Source organism: Hyaena hyaena, unplaced genomic scaffold (assembly GCF_003009895.1).
Source record: "Hyaena hyaena isolate Hyena2069 unplaced genomic scaffold, ASM300989v1 scaffold_113, whole genome shotgun sequence".
In the NCBI taxonomy this organism is placed as follows: Eukaryota; Metazoa; Chordata; class Mammalia; order Carnivora; family Hyaenidae; genus Hyaena; species Hyaena hyaena.
Genome location: NW_024080745.1, coordinates 1499078 through 1521469, shown reverse-complemented (window position 1 = coordinate 1521469; position 22392 = coordinate 1499078). Strand labels below are relative to the sequence as shown.

Sequence of the window (22392 nt, the reverse complement as noted above, 5' to 3'; positions counted from 1 at the left end):
GGGGGGATAAGGTTTCCATTTTCTATTTTGCACAAGTCAGCTGCTGCTGAGTTAAGGACAGAAATGCCTTTTTGAAAAGTGCCACAGAATCTAAAGTGTTAAAAATATGACACTGTTCCATCTGAGGAGCTCCAAATGCTTTCCTAAGAGTGACTCATTAATCCTCCTGTACTCCTGTGAGGCGGGGAGTGTCCTCTGGGCCCCTACTTTAGGAATGAAAACCAAATTAAATCAAAGAAAGATTAATGTCACTAGATGGATCTGCAGCAGGAATGTTTCTCCAGCCCAGAGCAGAACTGGTAGCGCACGGCAGTTTCAAATTAAATTCCTCCCAGTCTCACAGTGCTCCAGGATTCAATGAGACAAGAAGGTAATACCCCTTCGATGATGACTGGCCCATGTTGGAACAAGGCAGAGAAAACTGTAGACTCCTCCATTATCAGAATTAGGAATTGTGACCACCCAGGGCTAAACAGACTCAGGTCAACAATTTAAAACCATGCCTGAAATCAACAGAAGGTCTACATCCTCCAAATCACGTGCAGGCCAAGGTGGGACTTCTTTGTGGTAAAACGATATCGTGTGGCATAAGGTGAAGAAAATTCCATAAGAATAGACTTTCTAGATATATAAGGTTGAATTTATATTTAGCCTTACAAAATTCCCATTTTTATAGCTAAAAATGCTCAAATACTGGTAATTTTCCTATCGCTTAGCCTAAGAGGAAAGCTGGAATTTCAGCCTAAGAATTGTATTGAAAATTATGAAATATTATGATACTTGTTTTCTTAGAGGAAAAAAACTGAAAACACAATCAATACAAATCACCACATGGAAACTCTGACAGTTCCCTCTCATTCCTAAAATGGTATTATATGAAAACAGAACTCTAGTCAGCCAGCATTGTCCCCACAACCACTCATCAATTTGGCTTTCCCATCTACCCCTTTAGCTCTTCCCACTGACACCCCAAGGCTGGAGGCAGATGAAAAAGGAATCTTGTTTCTCAGGGCCAGAGGGATAACCTTGCTCAGTCCATTAGCAAAGGAGGTTCAGTGCTCATTAGAGTGTTTGGAAGGGGCCCGTCAGGACATTCCCAGCACACATCAAATCATACACGTGGTTCTTGACACCCAGGACAGAGCTCTAAAGGATGCTCGAAACTAGTTAAAATGCCAGTAGGGGTCCTGTGTCTTCCCTGGGTACTTGGAATTAAGCCCGGGTCAGTAGCAAACTCTGTCAGAGGATTGTTAGAAAGAACCCAGACCTTGTCCTCTAGGAGCAAGTTTGGTCTCCAAAAGTATGCTTGAAATTGGGAACCTAAGCACTCCCCTGCTTTTGTTAGGCTGGGGTTGTGAGCTCTTGGATGCCTGCAAGAGGCCTCCCATCTGAAGAAGGCAACTACTGTCATCTTGAAGAGACACTGGCCTTAAATGCTGTTAGAGTTAGAAATAAGGAAGCATTTTGATAAACTCACAGACATGAGATTCATCAGAAGATTTTAAGAGAAGTTACCTTTTTGAATGTGACATCCAAGAAAGTAACTACCAGGGCTTCTCATCATTTGGCTCAGCTCCCTAGCTGAGTCTGCCTTAGAGGCTGGAGGCTTGGGCTACAAGCCCAGTTCAAAGCTAACTTATCTCTCCGGCCCTGAGAAGAGCCATTGTCTCTAGTGCCATTCCTTTTTCAACTGCTTCCAGCCTTGGGGCATCACTGAGAAGAGCTATGTGGAGCTTAGCTTTCTCAGCCTCCCTGTGCCCTAGAATGTGAATAATGATAGTATCTACCTCACCGGGCTGTACAGAGGACTAAAGGAGCTGCTATTTTTAAGAGCCCTTGGAACAGTGCCCAGTATATAAGAAGCACTCTGTGCTTGTTAAATGAATAAATAAATATCTAAAGTCATTCACGCTGTAAGAGACCTTTAGAGATAGTCAAATCCCTTTATTTCAGTGTCACAGATGACCCACCTGATTGGACAGACCACTGACTTTACCTAGCAGACACTTTGGAACATTCCCATGAGCTCTAAATGTCATTTAGACATCGCGATAGCGGTGACCACTGCGGCATTAGCAGGCACCTGTTACGAGAGCATTCTTCAACATCACAGTGGTTTAAACATCTTTTCCGACCCTCAAAACCTCACAGTTCATAATGTGAGGTGCAATCTGTAGAGAACATTTCCTTCCGGACACACCACCTGTTCTGTATACTTGATGCCATCCTATAGCAGGGTGTAAGTGTGATAACACCGGCCAGCAAAAGGTCACACGGAGGTGCAGGGGAGGGGAAGAAAGCCTGGACCCAGAGACACCTCTCCATACATACACACAACTGATCTTATCAGCTCCAAAACACAGTGCAGTTTCCTTAATAGGAAAAGGCACACACCCAGCTCTGGCCAGTTAAGGAAGCACTTGAAGAGGATTTAATTATAGGGGAGAAAGATGCCTCTGGCTTAATGTATAAAGATGCTGATTTCACCCCTTGTTTGCATGGGACAGAAGAAGACTGTAGCAGAAATCCACCTTCCTCTGCACTCATCTGATGGAAAACGAGGGTAATAAAAGCACTTCATCATAGAGTTGTGAACCTGAATTGTGCTTATATACGTGAACAGTGCTGCCATCACTGTACAAAACAATCTTGCCGACGCCCAGGGTTGGCAACAATACCATCCTATAGATGACAGAGCATTGCCAGCAATTTGGGGCTGTGGAGGCTGCATCTGGTCCATGAGATGCTATATTTTTGCTGTGCCTTCACATCCCCTCTAGAAACCTGTTCTTCAAATATTTGGACAGTAAATCATTCAGAGGAAATCAGCTACACTCTGCCCTAAGGACAGAACAGGAGAAGAAACAGGCTTCCACTCTAGCAACGGGACTTTGTTTAGATAGTGGGAGGAACTGGCCGTCACTAAAGATTAACTTTAAAACCTAACTAATTTGGGCTAATTGGAGGGAGATGAGTCTGAATCACTTAAGATGCTGAGTTAGACCCTATTTTTAAATGAAATATAGTTTTTTGCTTTCAAGTACTTGCAGTGACTCAAACTAGGGTGCTTTAGTGAATAAGAGTGGTAATTAGCATCTTGTCTCTTTGGAGGGAAACGCACGCTCCAGGAGTAAATTTTTAACGAAAGGGCAAAAGTGAGCTTCAGCCTACCCCTGTCAAATTACTCCCAATTTTGAATCTGCAGGGAGAACTACTAAACTGAGGATAGAGTTAGGTGGCTGAGGGTGGTGGTAGATACTTTTTTTCTGAGCAGTCTTTGAAAAACAGGGCATCTGAGATGGTCCAGGCATGGAGAGCACAGGGCCGATGACCTCCCCAGTTTCCTTCAAGCTCTCTGAGTTTATCTGCCTTACGGCTTAGCTTTTTAAACATAAGGAGAATCCTTTAAGCCCTTGTGTCCTAGTCTTGTCATTTATTACCACCATGTGGCAATGCTAGGGTATGAAGCCAATAAATCATTTGGACGGGAAGTGACTACAGGCCGGATTAATTTCATTATCATCCTTAAGCAGATAGGTGTCTAGCACAGCCGATGTCTCCAGTGAAGACTGGTGTGCTGTCTCTCCTGACAGCCACCCCCCCCCCGCCCCGGCCTTGCAGACAGCTATGGTGGTTCTTCCTTTTCCCTGCTGGAGTGGCTCGTCCTGCCTTTCCCTCTGAAGGGCAGTGAGTGGCCACACCCCCTTCCTTTGTGGTCCACCTCATGCCACATGGTTGCTAGGGGACTCCAAGAAGCCTGATCAGGGTAGCCCGGCCCTCCTGGCACAGCTGAGCAAGACAAGCACATTAGCACCAAAGGAGGGTGTCTGTGGCGGTGCTCCTTCTAAACCTGCCGAGCCAAACTCGCTACCCAGACAACACAGAGGGACGGAGATGGCTGCCAGGCTGTAAGCCTGAACGTCAAACTGATACCCTAATAAGCCCCTCTCTAGGTTCTTAACACTTGCCAGGCAGCACCCCCAACTCTAACCTCCTCCTATCCATTAAATTCCCCCTGGAGCGCTGCTTCTCTGAGTGTGGCTCACAAACAGGTATACATACTCCCAGAAAGCCCCCTGGGCATTCTTACAAGTTCCAAAAGCTAAGACCTCCAGCTCTTGGCAAAATGACTCCAACGTTGGAAAGTCTGAGCTGCAGGAGAGTGAGCACAAAAGCAAGTTGGTAGTCCACATCTCTCTCTACTAGATGCTCTCCAGCCAAGGCTCCGGGGGCAGCAGCCACCCAGGGTCACCCAAAGCAGCTACTTCCAAACTAGTTCTGAGAATCACTTAGCCAAAGAGCCCAAGGAAGAGGTGTCCTCTGTTTCTGGCCACTGTCCAGAAAGCGCTGTTCGAGAACCGTTTCTGCTTCCTGCTGGGAGAGGGGAGAGCGGAGAGCCTGCAGGGTCCAAAGGCCTTCTCGGTGCAAAAACCCATTTCCCCAGGACTTCACAGGCATGAAAGACAGGGGGCGCCTACACTCTAAGTGGCCTGGGAAGCTGCCCCTGTGTCTCCTCTGTCTCTGGAAGAGCACCCGCAGCAATGCATCTGCCCAGCTGTCCTGAGCACCATCTTGACTGCTCCTTCACCCAGAGTCTCTCCCATCTGCGTGCTTTATGGCGCCCATCTCCTGCCCATCTCCGAGTCCTTCTGCTTGTCTCCATCTCAAGAGCCACCATGTCATTTCTGGCCAACATCATTCCTCACCTGAAATTCTTCCAGGGACAGCTTCTAAGGGTCTCCCTATTTCCGGGTTTGCATCTCTTATAACCATGCTCCAGACACAGCCACAGGCATTTCCAAGACACAAATCTCCCCTGCATAAGATCCTCCAGTGACTTCTTGGGATTATCGTTGGGACAAAAGTCCAACTCCTGAAGAAGCTGGTAGGGCTGTACAACCTGTATCTCCCCTTCTTGCCTCCCTCCCCGCGTCTCCGCCTTCCTCTCAGTCAGGCTGTGGCAGGTACTGGTTAAGCCACAAACCCTAGAACCCAACCATCTGAGTCCAAATCTTGGCTCTGCCACTGACTGGCTGCTAGTAAACTTCCCTGAGTGTACCCATCTATAAAGAGGGTTAATAATAACACCTACCTCATAGGACTGCTAGACATAGGCTGGACTAAACCAGAGCAAGGGGCAGTGCTGAGGATAGCACCCAGCACAGAGTGAGGCCTGCATCACATGGGCTATTATTGGCTCTCACTGCCATCCCCGCCCATCTCAAGTTTTAGGCAGTTGCAAAGTCTTTCTGTGGAAGAACATGTGTCTTCTCCCTTCCCTGTGGGGTGTGCTGGTGCCCCATCCCAGCCCAGGGAAGTTCTCATTCTTCAGGTCTCTGCTTAGTCAGCTTCCTCCAGGAAGCCTTCTCAGATGCTCTGAGCCACAGCACTCTTACACCATAGGTGTTGCCTCATAATTGTCTTCCTCCTTCTTGATCCCTTCCCGGGGGCGGCAGGCTCCTTGAAGTCAGGAACTTGGGCTTTGTTCCTCTTCTGTGCAACCCAGCACTTAGCACATAGCAGATATTCACCAAAGATTTGGAAAATGTTGCTGAATGACTCTCAGTATTCATCTCAGTGTTCTAGAACCTTCCCTGCTTCCTCTCTCTCTCATGCTGTGGAGGCTTCTCTGGCACACAGACCTCAGAGAGGTCACGTGCACCCCACAGCCACCTTGGTACTCACCCAGCACATGTGTCAGGAGGTATTACTGGGGGTGCCTGGGTGGCTCAGTCAGTTAAGCATCTGACTTCGGCTCAGGTCATGATCTCATGGCTTGTGGGTTTGAGCCCGTGTTAGGTTCTGTGCTGACAGCTCAGATTCTGTGTCTCCCTCTCTCTCTGCCCCTCCCCTGCTCATGCTCTGTCTCTCTCTCTGTCTCTCTCTCTCTCAAAAATAAATGTAAAAAAAAAAAGAGCTATTACTGAATATTGCAAACAACAGGAAATGTAGGACTTCTTTGGACAAAAAGGACTCCACACAAAAGTTATGTGGCTCTGTGAACACCATGGAGATCTGTGAGTGAAGTTTCCCACCCAAACTGCAGGATGGAGAGTGATCAGTCACATGAAAATTGAAGGTCTTTCAGGGGGGAGAAGGGGTGACCCAGAGGAAATGCTGGCCGTGAGACACATTAATTCCCAGGCTCTTCTAAACAAGCAACTAAGGAAAACTGCTATCCTGCAAACAAGACATCTACAAATTGCCAGAAAATGGTGGGAGGTCCCGTAATTGTTTTTTAAAAAAAAGAGCTGACATGGTACTACCCAGAGACGATCTATTGAGTCGGGATTGGGACTGGGGAAGGAGATGTGGGGGCTAAGCCTTGCTCTTACCTCATAGTGGCCAATGGTATTTAGCTTGGTTATTCCATCTTCGAGGATCACAGAGGAACTGTCAATATCCAGAAGTTCTTTTTGTCGTGTGCCCACTTGCAGCTCTGAAAGGAAGAGAGAGTGCATTTTGTTCTCCTTTGAAATTAAAGTGAGAAAGTTTAAATGCTATTCTGTAATAATGGTAGCAATTGTTACTTATAAATAAATAAAACTTACATAAAGTGGTTAATATTTGTTTGAAGGTTTGGAGATGTATCAGTCAGACTGGTAGCCTGGGTTTTTTTGCTTGTTTGTTTGTTTTGTGTTTAGGGCTCTGACTTTTAAGACTACATTTCTCTGGGGGGTGCCTGGGTGGCTCAGTTGGTTAAGCATCCGACTCTAGACTTTGGCTCATGGTTCATGAGTTCAGCCCTGCATCAGGATGAGTGCTGGCAGTGTGGAGCCAGCTTGAGATGCTCGCTCTCCTCTCTCTCTAAGTAAATAAATAAACTAAAAAAAAAAAAAAAAAAAGACTACATTTCCCTGAAGCTTATACTCTGAGGTTAAGCCTGGCAGTAAAGCCAATGGAAACAAAATAATGCATCCTTAGAGGGACTAAGCCCTTCAGAAAACTCCCAAAACAAATTCTCAAGTTCCCAAGCAGGTGCACTGTGAACCATCTTCTGTAGGTCCCTGGGCGGGGGTGCATTGGTGGGCTAATATTTCAAGCTATATCATTCAGACTGTTTTTATGGAGATTGCCAACTTGTGCCCTGGGGTGAGAATGTGGACCACAGATGTGTATTTTTGTGTGTGAACCTGCACAATGTTTTACTTAACATCAGTGTCAATTCAGCACCAACATCCAAAGATCGGGAGATTGTACATAAAATTTCAGACTGATTCCTCTTTTCAAAAACTGGATCTGATAGTACTGACCACACAGGCCCGCATGCAGCCACTGGCTGAAGCAGAATGGCACTGACCCTTTAGATGGCATGCCTTTCCCCCCAGTTAAGTTGGGTCCTGCCATTTCCTAGTGTCCTGGGTGGACCAGCACCCCGTATTTATGATAGTTCCTGCCTCTTTGGGCATCTGAGTTCGTGAGCCTCTGCTAGCAGCCGTCTTACCAATAGCTGCTTCCGGTACTGGATTTCAGTACAATTTATACCTGGTTTCTAAGGCTTTTGCCCTGGTTTTCTGGGGCCAGCCTCAGAGGTACTTTTAAGATCATCACACATGCAGAAGCCTGACATGGCTGGAACGCTGTGTCCCCATCCATTTCCCATCAGACTACTACGTGAAGCTTCTAGTGGACTTGTTCTGCTCCCTGCTTTCCTACATCGGGAAGGACTGATGGGCTCAAACACAAGAACGGCCAGAGGATGCGGCGGCGGGACTAAGGCCACTGGGCTGCTTTCCCCATGGTCATTGGCGCCACGTGCCCAGCTCCCGGCAGCCAGAGCCACACATTTGCTACCAGAGGTAGGCGGGGGCAAGGAAGTTGACGGTCCCGGTCAGGCAATGGTTTCCCAACTGGGGCTGCCTCTTCGACCCCGCCTCTAGCCAAATGAGCTAAAATGGCCCACCCAACAGAAGGAAGCAGAAAAGAGGCGGAAGAGAGGTGCCTTAGTAGCCCTTTCTTTGAAGCCAAGTCCTGTAGTTGCTGCACATTTGCATAGTGTCACTCACACCTGCCAGGCCCTGCCCCCAGGCTTCTCTAAATGGCCTTTTAGCAGGAGGTTTGGCTTGGAGGGCCAGGTGGGATGATTTTAATTGCCTGCTTAGTCGAGGCTACGACTGTACATTGCGAGGAGATGAACCTTGTTACGCTGTCTGTCACTGCTGTGATTTTACTCTTCTTTCCTGTCCCATTATCTGCTATAAAATCCCATGATGGTCTCTTGGGAGGGCTTGTGGGGAGCTCAACTTTAAAATGCTGATGAACATTTGAGTGGAGCGGAGCCCTGTTAGCGCGCTCATGCATATGCTCTCCTTTGCAGTAGACCAGTAGAGCCCAAAAATGAATTCATAGCAGATGCTGCTTCGCGTTGGGGAGGATGGAGAATATACTTAATGCAGGACGCGATTAGCAGAGACGAAGATGACCTTTCCAGTGTGCTGCAGTTAACACCCAGAGTCTGAGCCACCCGCTAATGACACACTCGGTATCACAACAAACAAATCAAATGCCAATGTGAAATGCAACACACACAGAGGGCGCTGGGTTTACACCTTTTTGTACTTCTTGATGCAAGGTGAATCCATTCAGTCTGAGGGTTACCAATCTCATGAATCTGATTTACAAACATAATATTTCTGTAAAAGAAAAAAAACAAAAACAAAACAACCCAGCACCTTTGAAGGCTAATGCTTCGTAGGAAAAAATCAGGATGCTCTTGGGAGAGCAGAAGAGTCTCCTGGCCCCCAGACATGCCCTCGGGGAACAGCCCAGGCCACGTAAGTTTGAACAATCAGAAGCCTGCATGCTAAGGGCAGGGGGGACCGGGAGACATGGAGGGGGGGGGGTGTGGCTGGCGAGAGATGGTAGAAGAGACATTCATCAGGGATTGGGACAGAATAGTTCCCTCTTTGCCTTTGCCTTACCAAGACCAATTTCATTCAGCTGAAGTCCATATGGAGAGCCATTTTTGCTTAGGAATGCCTGGAAAATCTTTTCTTTGGCTTGGCCTATGGTATCACAATCAAGAACATTGACTGAAATATTCCGGCAGACATCTGCACTCTCATTTTCTGGGATCTTTTCAAAGACGACGTTTAATGCCTGCAAGAATACAAACAGGTTTCCAAGTCTATTAGATAATTGCAATCTGAAAGGCATTCATAAAAGACACAAACCTTGGCGAGTCCCACTAATACCTCTGACAGCACATTAGCAAACACTGCGTCCCATTATACTACTTTAATCTTTTTTCCATAATCCATTCTTTTCAGGGATAATGGAAAGGAAAACAGAAAAGTTAAAACTCTCATTACAGAGCAAGCATTGAATAAATATATCCGAGAGTAAAACATATATACACATAAATGCTCTAGAAGTGGTGATTTCTAATTTCATCCTCCAGGAAAAAAAAAAAAAACAAAAACACCCCAACCGGGAAAGGTTCCACAGTAGATGAGGGTAGACTGGCGATTATCTTTTTTATTAACAGGACCCCAGAGTCCCAGAAGTGAAGTTCCAGGTGACAGGGAAGCTCAGGGAGGTGCCCGTATTGATCATGCTGAAGAGGTTACTTTTTAATATGCAGCATTAATTACAATAACATTTATCTCCCCCTCCACCTTCAATATCTTCAGTTTCCCAAGCCCTCATGAGAACCCTGAGACCCTGACCCTGCACTACTATTCTTGAATTAATTACTTTACGTTTCAGTGACAGTATTTAACATTTTGTCAGTTCACGTTCTCCTAATGCAGCGAAGCCTCGGAATCAGACTTACGTGGGAAGGGAAGGGCTTTGTGAATGTGTGAAAACACAGAACTAGGGAGTATTTCAAAACAAATTTAAAAGCAATTTCAGGTATACTTTAAGAACAAACACACACATCTAACACAACAACGTTTACCTAGCAGAGCTCCTTGGGAGAACAGATTCAGGGAAGCGCTAAGAGCGTCTGGTCATTAGCATCACATACCGTTTAGATTCTGATGTACCTTGGTAATCTCAGAATCAAGAGTATTGTGTGAAATGCTCAGTTATTTAATGTTTTTGAACCTGGCTGTAATGAGGGAACGTAAAGTGATTAACTAAGGGAAATGTCTTAAAAAAACGAAAACACAATTAAGGGGAGAATAGGGACCCTTAGGGTTCACTCAGCTTTAAAATGGGTATAATAGGGTTGCCTGGGTGGCTCAGTTGTTAAGCTTCCTACTTCCGCTCAGGTTACGGTCTCTCAGTTTGTGAGCTCGAGCCCTGCATCAGGCTCACTGCCGTCAGCGCAGAATCTGCTTCAGGTCCTCTCCCTCCCTCTCGGTCTCTCAAAAATAACCATTTTTTTTTAAATGGGAAAATTAAAAAGAATAAAATGGGTATAATAACAATACGTGCCTTCTAGCTGTGTTACTAAAGAGATTAAATGAGATGATGCACGTCAAAGGCTCCACACAGGGCTGGGCTGCTGGGGAGGATTTGATGATGACGACAATGCTGATGGTAAAAGTGGTAAGTTATTATTTCATGTAACTTATCAGAATTTTAATTATTGCTAGTGTTAGATGCCTTTATGCGGAGACTTAGGGACCCAGCAGGTGGAAATACTGGACGGGGGCAGACCTTCTAGAAGGAATGGGGTGGCTACCCTCGTGGCAGAGTCCTCTCCCTGGCTTCCCTTTATTAGCACATTTATTGACACCCTACCCAATGTATTTCAAGATACCGGTCTTTTAACCTTTGCCAACGTCCTGGTTGTGCGGCTGTGTTACTATCCCCATTTTTGAGTGAGGAAATGGAGGCACAGAGAGGCCAAATAACTTGCTCTGGGGACACAGCTCGTAAGTGGCGGAGCTAGCAGTGGGGGTCAGGAACCATTCAGCTCCAGGGTCCCTCTCTCCCCCACCGGGGCCCTCTCTCCCCCACCGGGGCCCTCTCTCCTGCCTCCTGGGCCCACCCACAGCCAGGAACCCTGGGCCTCCAGGAACCCTGCCTTAGGGCCTAAGCAAAACCTGTGAGCCAGGAAACCAAGTCCTAAGCTAGATCCCCGCCACAAAGGAGGGTTCAGGAGGCATAAATGCTGATCCTGCCCTTACGGTCTGAGCGGACCTGCCCTTGTCTTCCCTTATTTCTCTGCGGGCTGGTCTGCTCGCAGTGGGAAGAAGGGTGGTTAAGCTATTTCACGGGGCTTCCGAAGATAAAGACAACTGGAAAAAGCACCTTTTAATCAGAGCTCCAGCGATCCCAGCTTGTTTAATAGTTTCATAGGTATTTGTGAAATAACATTCTGTGACTACCTAAAGGGCACTATCGTCTTTAACAAAAACACCTCTTTACAGGCAATAAATGTTCTACTTAAAAACATAACCAAAAGGAGGGGGGACAAACCTTAACTGGATGTAAAATAATGTAAATCTGCCACTGCCTCCACAGCTAGATGGGTGGAAAAAAGGTAAAATGGTATTTTATAGAGGCCACAGGGAATTCTGAGAGTCAATTCGGACACAAATTGATTTTTTATGCTGCTAACGCTTAGTGCTCCAACAGCAATTTCCTGAAGCCTAAGTAGAGTCGGGGGGCAGAGTGGGCCCTACCTATTCACCCCACCCCAGGCTCAGCACACACTGGGCCTTCGTTCCCCATCAGGGAAGAGTCCCCATAGAAGGGCCACACCCCTTGCAAACCCATTTAACCAGAATCTTCCCTATCCCCTACTTAGGGTTAGGGGCTGGGGTATAGGAGAGACCTTACGACACAGTCCCTGTTTTCAGAGAATTCACGGTACCTTTGGTAACCCAAAGCGTCACCTTTGAAACAACACTCGGCCACCAGGTGCAACGAACGGTATCACCCTCAGTAAGTGATGACAGAGAATTCAAGAAGGAAGCACGGGGGGGCTGAGGGCCCTGAGCACAGGATCAGACCTGCTCAGCTATGAGAGCATGGGTAAGTCCTCTAACGTCTCTGAGCCTTAACACTCTCACTGTTTCTACCTCAGAGGAGTGACAAGGTCACTAAATAGTGATCTAATAATAGTAAATTAAGGAGTGCTTCCTGTGTGCCAAGCACACAGAAACCTTATCTCCTAGATTCTACTATTATTCCCATTTTACAGATGACAAACTGAGGCACAGAGAGGTTAAGGAAATTGCACAAAATCATCCAGCAGGAAAATGGTAGAAGCAGGCACTCTAGCCCCATGTTCTTAAACCTTTGGTGATCCTGCCTTTCAAAATATGAAAAAAAAATTTTTTTTAATGTTTATCTTTGACAGAAAGAGAGCATAAGCAGGGGTGGGGCAGAGAGAGAGAGACAGACAGACAGAGAGACACAGAATCCAAAGCAGGCTTCAGGCTCTGAGCTGTCAGCACAGAGCCCACTGACTGCGAGTTCATGACCTGAGCTGAAGTCGGACACTCAACCGACTGAGCCACCCAGGTGCCCCTCAGAATACGAAAATGTTTTGTAAACTAAGCACGGTCCAAACCTATGGGATGACCGTTAGTTTTCAATACCCACAAAAGGGTAAAGGGCTCTAAAATCTACACTGGTCTTTTCTCCAGAAATCTGTCTCTGAACAGCTCTGGCTTTCCCTACTTGTTTGGCATGAATGTATCAGCAAAGCTGGGGCAGCAGATACGGTTGGTGGTGTCTGGTCACGTAACCCAGTTCTGGCCAGTGAGGTGTAAAGGGAAAAGGTTTCTACTCTAACAAAAGGGGAGTGCAGCGCTTGGAGCTATGGCAGCTATTTTGTGACTAGGAGGGAGGCACACAAGGAGCACAAAGATGGTGACCCAGAGGAGTAGATGGACCAGCTGCTCACCTCCCGACTTTCTGCTCTAGAATGCAATTCTATGTCCCTACTCTTGCAAGCACCTTTATTTGAACTTTCTCTTACTTACAAATGAATGCACCCAGGCTGACAGAGCTCACTTTGTCGATGCTGAGGTTGCTAAATCCACTCGCTTACCCTCATCTAATTTGCAACAGGACATTGTGGACAGGGCATTCCAGATGATACAAAGCAGAACCTGGCATTGGTTTGACTGAGAAGTATGTAAAGATGAATAGAACAATTGTGAGATATATATAATGAATTCTATGACTGGGTAGAAAACAGTAGGTATGGGTGGAGTGCTTTTGGGGTTCAGAGAGAGATTACCTCTAGCCTGGAGGAGCTTTTTCAAAGGGCGAGAAATCAGTGAAGACTGCATGGAGGAAGGGGCATTTGAATGGAGTCTGGAAAGGAGCTGCATGTGCAGCAGTACATGAGGCAGCCTCTGCACCATGACATACTTGGCTTCATTTCTAACTAGACTGGTGAGGAGCAAGCTTCAATCTTGTCGTCAGGCTACTAGGTCAGGAAGTCTAGAAAAAGAATCCCACTTCCTTTCGGTAGAACAGAGGGTGGAGGACTTGAAGAACTGTGTTTGCCTTTCCAAGGTCACCACCTGCCATCTGAGGGGTCCATTACTATTTATGGAAACAAAAGCTGAAGAAGAGAATACTGTTTCAGGTTTCTAATCATCAGAGTTGGCGCTCACATACAGCATGTTGAACACTTGACCATTTACTGCTAGGAGCTGTCTGGAATGCTTGGCTAATTCATTTAATCCTGCTCCATTCATTTAGTAACTGCTCGGTGAAGCGGACACTATTATTAGCTTCACTTAACAGATGAAGAAACTGAGATGGAGAGAGATTCAGAAATGTATCCAAAATCACAGAGCTGCCAAGCCTGATCACCAGGACACGTCTATTCTCTGAACTGCAAAGCCAAAGGGCCAGTCAAGGTGATAAATGTCGAGGGGCAGTCCCAAACTGCCCGATGATCGCAATAAATGCTCTCAAAGCATACAGGCTGCTCAATCTCCTGGGCGTGGCTTGGGGGCCCCTGGAGCCCACTCAACCTAAAGGACTCCGCGGGCTGGTGAAAGGTACCGCCCGCAGGCATTGTTATGGAGCTCACATTCACCAAGGAAAAATGGCCTTTCCCAACCTCTACCACAGCTGGCTGTGGCCATGTGACTATGTTCTGGCCAATGAGATTGAGCAGATGTGCTATGTGACAGACTCTGGGAAACTTTCTTAAAAGAAAGCTGGCGGCCATTTGTCCCACTGGCTGGAATGTGGAAGAAGGCCGGCTGGGGGTGAGCAAACACTTCAGACCATGAGGTGGGCTGAGGGCAAGAGCCTTGGAGCCTGGGTCTGTGAGGATGTCCCAGGGCAGAGGCACCCACCAGTGCCAGACTACGCACTCCAGAACCTCTTGTGGGACAGAAATAAACTTCTTAAGCCCCAGGTAGCTTGGGTCTCTGTTTCTTGGAGCAGAACTGCATCCTAATGGATTCAGTAATGTGCCTGTTACCAAGAAGGGTTGTTAGAAGGGCAAGGGTATTTGGAAGATGCATGGGCCCAGAACCCAGAGAAAGGACCAGACTGGAAGGATCTGGTCCTTTTGTAAGCAGGTCACGAAACACCCCCTCTCCCCCTGACTTTAGGTAGTTAGTTGTTCAGATTTATCATTGTGGTCTTCTGTTTACCTCTGTCCGGTGGGAGGCTGTTTGCCATAGATTGTATACACACCGATAGAGGGATTAGCAGTTACATTTCTAATAGTACCATAAGCTTTTAATGACAATGGATTCAGCTAATCAGCTCCCCACATCACCATCAGCCATGGACAATAAGTAACCAACCAGAAAGAACAGTGAGAGGACGCTGTGCTTAGGAGACCTTACGATGAACAAGAAAAACTGCTCAGACAGGGAAAACTCATAAATAAATGATGAGAATTGCTCTGAGGTAGGATGGCTAGACATCCTCGATGTTATTTTCAGACCTCACGACAAATACACAAAGTCAGGTTTTATGATCACCCGTTTATAGATGAAAAAACAGGTTTACAGAGGTTTGGTGACTTGGCCAAGGTCACACAGCCCGTTAGTAAAGTGGCTGAGCTCAGACTCACGCCCACGACTGTCAGACTCTAACCCCCAGCTGTCCACTGTGCTACATGGCATTTTGTGCACTAAGGTCCACAGCACCTAGACCAGCACATTCGTGTTTCACTAGTGGCTTTACCCACCATTCCTTCACACAACCTGGCATTTTGAGGTACCAAGGAGCTAGAAAAAAATAAGGTTGCGGGGGGCTGGAAAGATGGATCGAAGGCCAGGGAAGAGGCATTTCCCCACACTTCTGGTGCATTTCAGTGGGGAAAGGATGATCCTGCTACCTCGTTAGGTCCTCAACCACATTCTTAGCCCGTAAGGGTAGGGATGTTGCTGCATCCTTTCTGTAATACCTTATAATACCTAAAAAGTAATTTTTCAAAAAATGTATTTTTTAAAAGATACATTATCCTAAAAGCGATTAGGCCAATAATGGCTTTCATTAAATAAAACCATAAAGTATTTTTCTAATTTCATTTAAGAGCCAAATGAAGGTCAAGAGAAAAGTCTGGTTCTTAGACCAAACCAGAATTTTATATATTCTTTTTTTTAATGTTTACTTATTTTGGAGAGAGACAGAGTGCAAGCGCAAGCAGGGGAAGGGCAGAGAGAGGGGGAGACACAGAATGCAAAGCAGGTTCCAGGCTCTGAGCTAGCTGTCAGCACAGAGCCCAATGTGGGGCTCGAACCCATAACTGTGAGATCATGACCTGAGCCAAAGTCAGACGCTCAATCAACTGAGCCACCCAGGCGCCCCACACCAAACTGAATTTTAGAGGAGGGGCGCAGTAGGAAAGAAGAAAACTACTTGCAGAAGTTCAGCAGAAGCAGTGTGAGCTGAGAGTTAAAAGTGCAAGTCTCCAGAGCTTCTGATCCGAGGTTTCTCTTAAGCTGGAGTCAGCAGCCCCGGGACATGCTACCAGATGTCCCCACAAGCACCGGCCCTACATCACCCTCTACCCTCCTTTGCCCTCCACTCTCCACAAAGACCAAGAGCCCAAAGCTTCCTGGATCAAGGTATTTTGCCCCCCCCCCCCGCCCCACCCCAACAGAATAATGAGGGAGGAAGAAAAAAATCTTAAAGAAAAAAATTAAGTTAATGGAGAGAATTTCCTCAAATCTGAGTTTCTCTCACAAAGTTTTCTGTACTTGCTAGCCTTTGCTAACATTTGTTCATGACAGAATCGACTAAGAATCTGTCTGATTAAGCCCAAAATGATTGATTTCAGTATTTTAGGCTTAATATGAGTATTTCACGGTTTGTGTTTTGGCAAAGCACCCCATGAGTTTCAGATTTATGGATAGTGGTGAGGCATTTCCATTGCTGTGTCCCAGAAAAGGAAGAAAGAGACTCAGGCTTTTGGGAGTCAGTGGGAAGGCAGAGTCCAGTTCTTTTTTCTCTGTTATGTCAAGCTCTTGATTAAGGGCTGGCAAACTTTCTGTAAAAGGCCCAACAGTAAATATTTAAGACTCTGCAACCTACACGGTCTCCATTATAATTATTCAACTCTGCAGTTATAGCAGGACAACCACGATAGACAACAGTAAATGAATGTGCATGGCTGTGTTTCAATAAAACTTTATTTGTAACAATAGACAGCAGGGCCACATTTGGCCCACAGGCTCTTGTTTGCTGATCCCTGCTCTAGACAATGGTGACTTTGAATTGAATGCGGACTTGGCCAATGTCAAAAAAAAAAAAAAAAAAAAAGACCTACTGAAAAAAATTCCTTTTGTCTCCACCATGATTTGCTATAAAAGTTACCATTCTCTGAGGACTACAAGTATAAATAAGGATCCTTAACAATGCAGAGTCACGCTTGGGCTATAAAGAAAAATATTAAATACTTTTGTATTTAGGTAACTAAATTATTTTCTAATCCCAAGATTATGGGTGTAAGAAGAAAGGGTATGAAGAGGGAAGTCATTTAAAGCACTCACTTAACGTTAATTTTTCATTTTCCACTTCTTGCCATCAACTAGGGAATGACTTACCTAAAATGATTATAAAAAATGGTTTCACTTCTTTGATCAGGAAGCTCAGAACAGTAACTACGAAGTTAGTTATGGTTTCGGTATTATTGCAAGTCATAATGGAAATGATTTGCACTATGGTAGAGAGCAAAAGGGAAAAAAAAAAAGCCCAAGAATTGTTAATTAACTTCACTGTTTCTCTACAAATGCTAGGAGTATTAAAAACAAGATTGCTGAAGTGCAAACATCAGGATTTAATGAACAATGGGATGTAATTGAAGTAACACAGAATGACTTAATCGGGACAGTGGGTTGTTTAATTATGGGGATAATGGATCTTCTGAAAGGACAACTAATGGAACAGAAGGAGCTGGAGAGTGGCAGGGAGAACCACTGTGTTAAAGAAAGCATGTAGACGTGCAACTCTCGCTAGAGGTAGCTGGGGCTCTGTTATGTAGGAGATATTTTATTAAACATGGCTGTCCTCCCAATGGGTAACTACTGGGTGCAGAGACAGATGGGTGCAGGCTGGCCTAAGTCTTCCATAAACCGTAGCGGAGGCACTAAGATGTCTATAGACATCTATCTGTACTTTTTCTAAGAATTTCTAATAATCTTAAAGACTTTCTCACAGATATGAGAACGAGGGCAATAATATGTTTGTCGGAGCACTGTTTCCCAGGGTGCCAAGATGCTATCTCTCAGACACAGCAGATTGGCAGGCTCATTTCCTGGGTTTAAGAGTTCAAAAAACCATTTCTTGCTTAACTTTGATTATAAGTCAACCTTCTCTTGCTAATTCAGCACATTTTGCTACGAGTTATTGGGTTTTCTCATCTCCTCTTGAAAGTGAAGCAAATGTCCTTTCTCCTGTGTGGTGCACTATCCTAGAACCGGACTCTCATGCCTTCCTTCGCTCTTCTAAAGTTTCAGATGCTCCACTCTGAAATCATTCTCTCCACACAGACACAGCACAGTGCACTCCGCGGGGGGGGGGGGGGGGGGGGGGGGGGGGGGGGGGGCGAGGTCCTCCACAAACAAATCAAACATGCCTAAAATGTTGCAAAGGGGGAAAACCTACAGAGCAATAAGCTTATTCCTCTTTCAGCTGTCGAATCTGAATCCCCTGATAGTAGAGGAAGAGAGAGTCCTGGATGTGCTCAAACTCTGCTCAATGCTGGCATTCATGGGAACGACCATGTTGGGGCAGCCTTTTCATGGAACGCCAACCTGCAACGCCTCGATAGAGAAGATGTTTCTTGCGATGCCAGAATTAAGTATAACTACAATAGCAAATTTGAGCAAAGACTGAGGAATTTTCCTCCCAGGATGCAGAGAGCAAAGAATTACTTCTCAGTGCCCATTTGTTAGTAGAATGATTTCATGTATAAGAAACTGGCAGGATGTCTTTGTGTTCTAGAAAACACCCCGTACCTCAGAGAGAACACATCCTAATCTTAAAGGTGTGAAACCGAACTCCTGGGTTGTTACATGAGGTGCTGTATTTCTGAGCACTTTGCCAAACGGGAGTTCGGGGGCCCCTTTAAATGTGTCCCTGTCATGGCACCAGGCTCTGTCATTTCAAGTTGCTCATGTGGCTGCTCTTGGTTTTTTCCTCTGACTTTTCTTTCCTTGAAAGAATTTATACACACACACACACACACACACACACACACACACACACACACAGAATCGAGTTTGTTCAGCGTACCCTGGTTTTCAATTACATAAACCACCTCAGGCAAATTTAGAAAATCAAGATCTCAAACCACTGGGTGTACATGACTGGGGCGGAGGGTTAGTGGGGAGGTAAGAGAGGAGCGGGGAGGGAGGGAGGGAGGGAAGGATGAGGGTAGCGAGAGAGAGAGAGAGGGAGGGAGGGAGGGGGAGGAAGGAAGAAAATTGTAACATGATGGTTAAGGCTGGGGGAACCTGCCTGAAAGGAAATGAAAAACCTTAAATTTTTTATACTGACCTTCTGCTAACATTTTGTCACACAAGCACAGCCCAGATCATGTGCCTTCTCTAGAGCTTCTAATATAACCATCTACCATGAAACAGGTTGGGGGGCAGGTAATATACAAGGGATTAAAAATCATTTTTAAAGGCAAGGCCACTAGGAACAAGCAGCCCATCCCTTTTCCAGTCCCTATCTGCTGGCAAGTCTGCATTTGAAAAGGAAAATCTATCTGGATTTCTAAAATCATAATTTCCCATTAGTCTTTTCCCCAGGGGCTATAAAGGAAAAAAGAATCCAAGAGTCAACATGAATTCCTTCAACATCAAGAAACATTTGGATGACGAGTTGCAAGTTAACAAATCCAAAACACATGGTCTTAATTGACTGTGAAATAAATAATGTTTCAAAATGAAAGGCGGAAAAAGTGTTTCCATGTAAAACATTAGAAAGGACTCAAACCTCCGAAGTTGCTTCAGGCATTTGACTCCTTCCCCACTCCCAGCTGGGTCGCCTCCTTCCCCATCCTTCCTGCTGGGGGTTCCTGCTTTCATGAAACAAAATCACTGCTAGATTCCCCCAACCCATACAGGCTCACAGATAGTTCTCTTCGGGAATCTGTGGGGCCTTTGAAAATATTTCACGGCAAAGCAGGAACATCTCGGGGGGGGGGGGGGGGCGGGGAGGACCAAGGCCCTGGGTCCGTCTTCAAACAATCGCAGGGGCAGGTATCAACAGGCCCTGATGCAAAGTTAGTTTTGTTCTCCAAAACACGGTGCCCTCTCCACACAGGACGTACATTAGAATTTCCTGCTGGGTTTAAAAAAGCCTTGTGGGGCTGAGCACTGGGTGTTATATGTAAACCAACTTGACAATAAACTATTTAAGGAAAAAATAAAAAAATAAAATAAAATAAAAAAATAAAAAAGCCTATCAGTGCCTGGGCTTCATCCCCAGCAGTTTAGATTTAATCAGTCCCGAGGGAAGGCCCAGGCTGGCCTATCTGGATCTGCATTTCTAACAAGTGCCCAGGGAGGGGGGAATTAAATTGAATAGATTTACATGCCCCGTGCATAGCAGTCAGTGTCCTAAGCGCTTTACAGAATACTGACTCTTCACCCTTGCAACACCCCATGAAACAGGCAGGCACCACAATCATCATCTCCACTGGGGACACTGAGGCATAGGGAGCCTTGGAAACTCGCCCCAAGCCGCACAAGGGCAGAGGCGGGCTGCGGCCTGTGCGCCCTTCACCACGATGGCAGCGGTTCTCTGGGACCAGCTGCGTCTGCAGGGAGCTCTTGAAAAATGCAAGATGCCAGGCCCTACGTGGGCCTACTGAATCAGGAACTCTGGGGAGCTGCCTTGCAACTGATGCTTAATAACTTCCAGTGCATTCTGATGCATGCTAAAATTTGAGAGCCACTGCCTCTTACGTCTTGGCTACAGACTGTGGTATTAACAGAAATCAGAACATTGAGAAATGTTGACTTTCTACTCAAGCCTCCTGCCTTGTGGATGGCAGTCGGAACGCGGCGCCTTCAGGGGAGGGTAAACTGCATCTGGCAGTGACCTTGAACTCGAAGCCGCCAATGTGTGGACTATTCTCCCACCGGAGGATGTAACCATAACACAGCCCACAGCGACATGGTGCCTTCTCCAATTAGGGAATGAATTCTTCCAGGATGACACGGCGGTTCTCGCCCTCTAGAGCTAAGCCACAGGAGACTCGGCCCCCTCCCTGAGTAATACCAAAACCCCACCATCATTTTCTCCTCCTCCTCCACTAACGAGATTGTGAAGAAGCCCAGAGTCTCCAGGAAGCTAAAGATCAAAACCAAATGACAGCGACCTCTTTCCCCAGTCTCTATGAACAGAAAATGCCTAAGTAATTTTGGAGATATTTGCCGTGCTTGGCCCTTTCTCTAAAATCTGTGAATGTGCAAGAAATAGGTCTCTCTTCCTTCAGTAGGGAAGAGAAGAGGGTGGCGGGGGGGCGGGGGGAAATGGGTGAAAAGGAAGTTCTCAAATGGGTGAAACCTTCCAGCCGTCATGTTCCTGCAGTGATTTAGAGCATTCCTCTAAAAATATCTATGAGATCACAGAACATTAAGTGCATGACACCAAACATTTGTAACTAATCCATGAAAATAAAGTAAGGGTGTCATGTTGCATGGGGAACACAGTGGAATTTGTCTTGTGTTATCGTTCTAAAATAAGACGGCCTCAATTTGGTTGAAATATATCTTCACACATTGTCTTCCAGAGCAGAGTCGTTTGAGAAATTCTGATTGCAATTATAAGTGCTGAATAGGGAGTACTTTGCATTTCCTTTGACGACGCTGAACGCTATAAGCTATCCTGATATTAAAATCTTTGGAAATTGATGAGTACCCCAGGCATCATTACAATTCTCCCCCCCATTCAAGTAATTAAAATCTATTATGTGAACACGTGTTCAGATTTTATCAACTACTGTTCTTAATTAACTCATCGTCTGAGGCCTCCCACGTAGGAATGATATCACTTCTTTTTAAGTGACCTCCCCACCCCCACCATCTAACTCTCAGCCGGGCTTATTTCCGAGTCTGGAAGGAAGGCTCCATCACAAACATACCACAGTACTGAATTCTGGAACCTGCCACAGGAGCCAGTCTTCGTTAAGGGTGTACAGGGCTTTGCAAGTGATCACATCCACGGGACCCTTGTTTATTTTCTGGTTCAAAGTCGTCACCAGCAAATAGAATGGTTCTCCAACCGTCTCCTGGGAAAAGACGCAAAGCCAACAGTTAGCTGTCTGCAGAATCCACTGTAGCTTCCAAAGAGTGAAAGCTTCAGTTTATGGCAGTATGACGGGAGACAGGAGGCAGTGTTTTCTAACAATCAGCACGAGACTCCCAAGAAAATACATATCGCTTCACTCAGGACTGGGCGCAAACCTTAGAAAACGCCTCCTCTCCCCACCACACATGCACGCGCGCGCGCGCGCGCACACACACACACACACACACACACACTCCCAGAATTTACAGTCAATAGCAACATGAAGTTCTCAGAGGATGGCTCTTTGATGTTTAAGCTTCTATATGGCAGACCGACACTCATTGGTTGGCTAACGCCTATGGTAGATGCAGAGGCCCAACCTTTGTTTACATTCCTATTGAACGGCCTTTTTAAGTAAACCAAAAATAAATGGCATTTAAAAAAAAAAAACCACACAATAATTAGCCTTGGTAACCAGAATAAATGTCAGAACATTCTGTATGTTTGCCAAGAGGATACTTTTTGGTGTTAAGATCTTCTCATGAAGGAAGTGGCCTTCAGTTATCACAACCTGTAGCCTTTCTCCCTTCTCCCCTGGTGCCAGCTGGCACCCTGTAGTTTGCAGAGCTGAGGCGGGAGGCGCCGAGGCACTCTTAGCCTTTGCTGGTGTGGGGCCGTGCATGTACTCTAACTCCCCTCGCCCTTCCCTGAACCAGAGCCGATACCATTGCTCTAAGGCCTTCCTCCCAAATTCGGCCC

The 22392-nt window shown here is 46.0% G+C and overlaps 1 protein-coding gene across 1 annotated transcript in view; it reads right to left on the bottom strand.

The window, feature by feature from the left end:
* PLXNC1 (plexin C1) overlaps positions 1 to 22392 on the bottom strand; it is a 145086-nt gene that overhangs the window by 14914 nt on the left and 107780 nt on the right. The window contains exons 21-23 of the mRNA XM_039236627.1: positions 21488 to 21634; positions 8922 to 9099; positions 6336 to 6439 (exon numbers count right to left, since the gene is read on the bottom strand). Of these exons, the coding sequence (XP_039092558.1) occupies positions 6336 to 6439; positions 8922 to 9099; positions 21488 to 21634 (429 nt within the window). The remainder of the gene's footprint in view (positions 1 to 6335; positions 6440 to 8921; positions 9100 to 21487; positions 21635 to 22392) is intronic.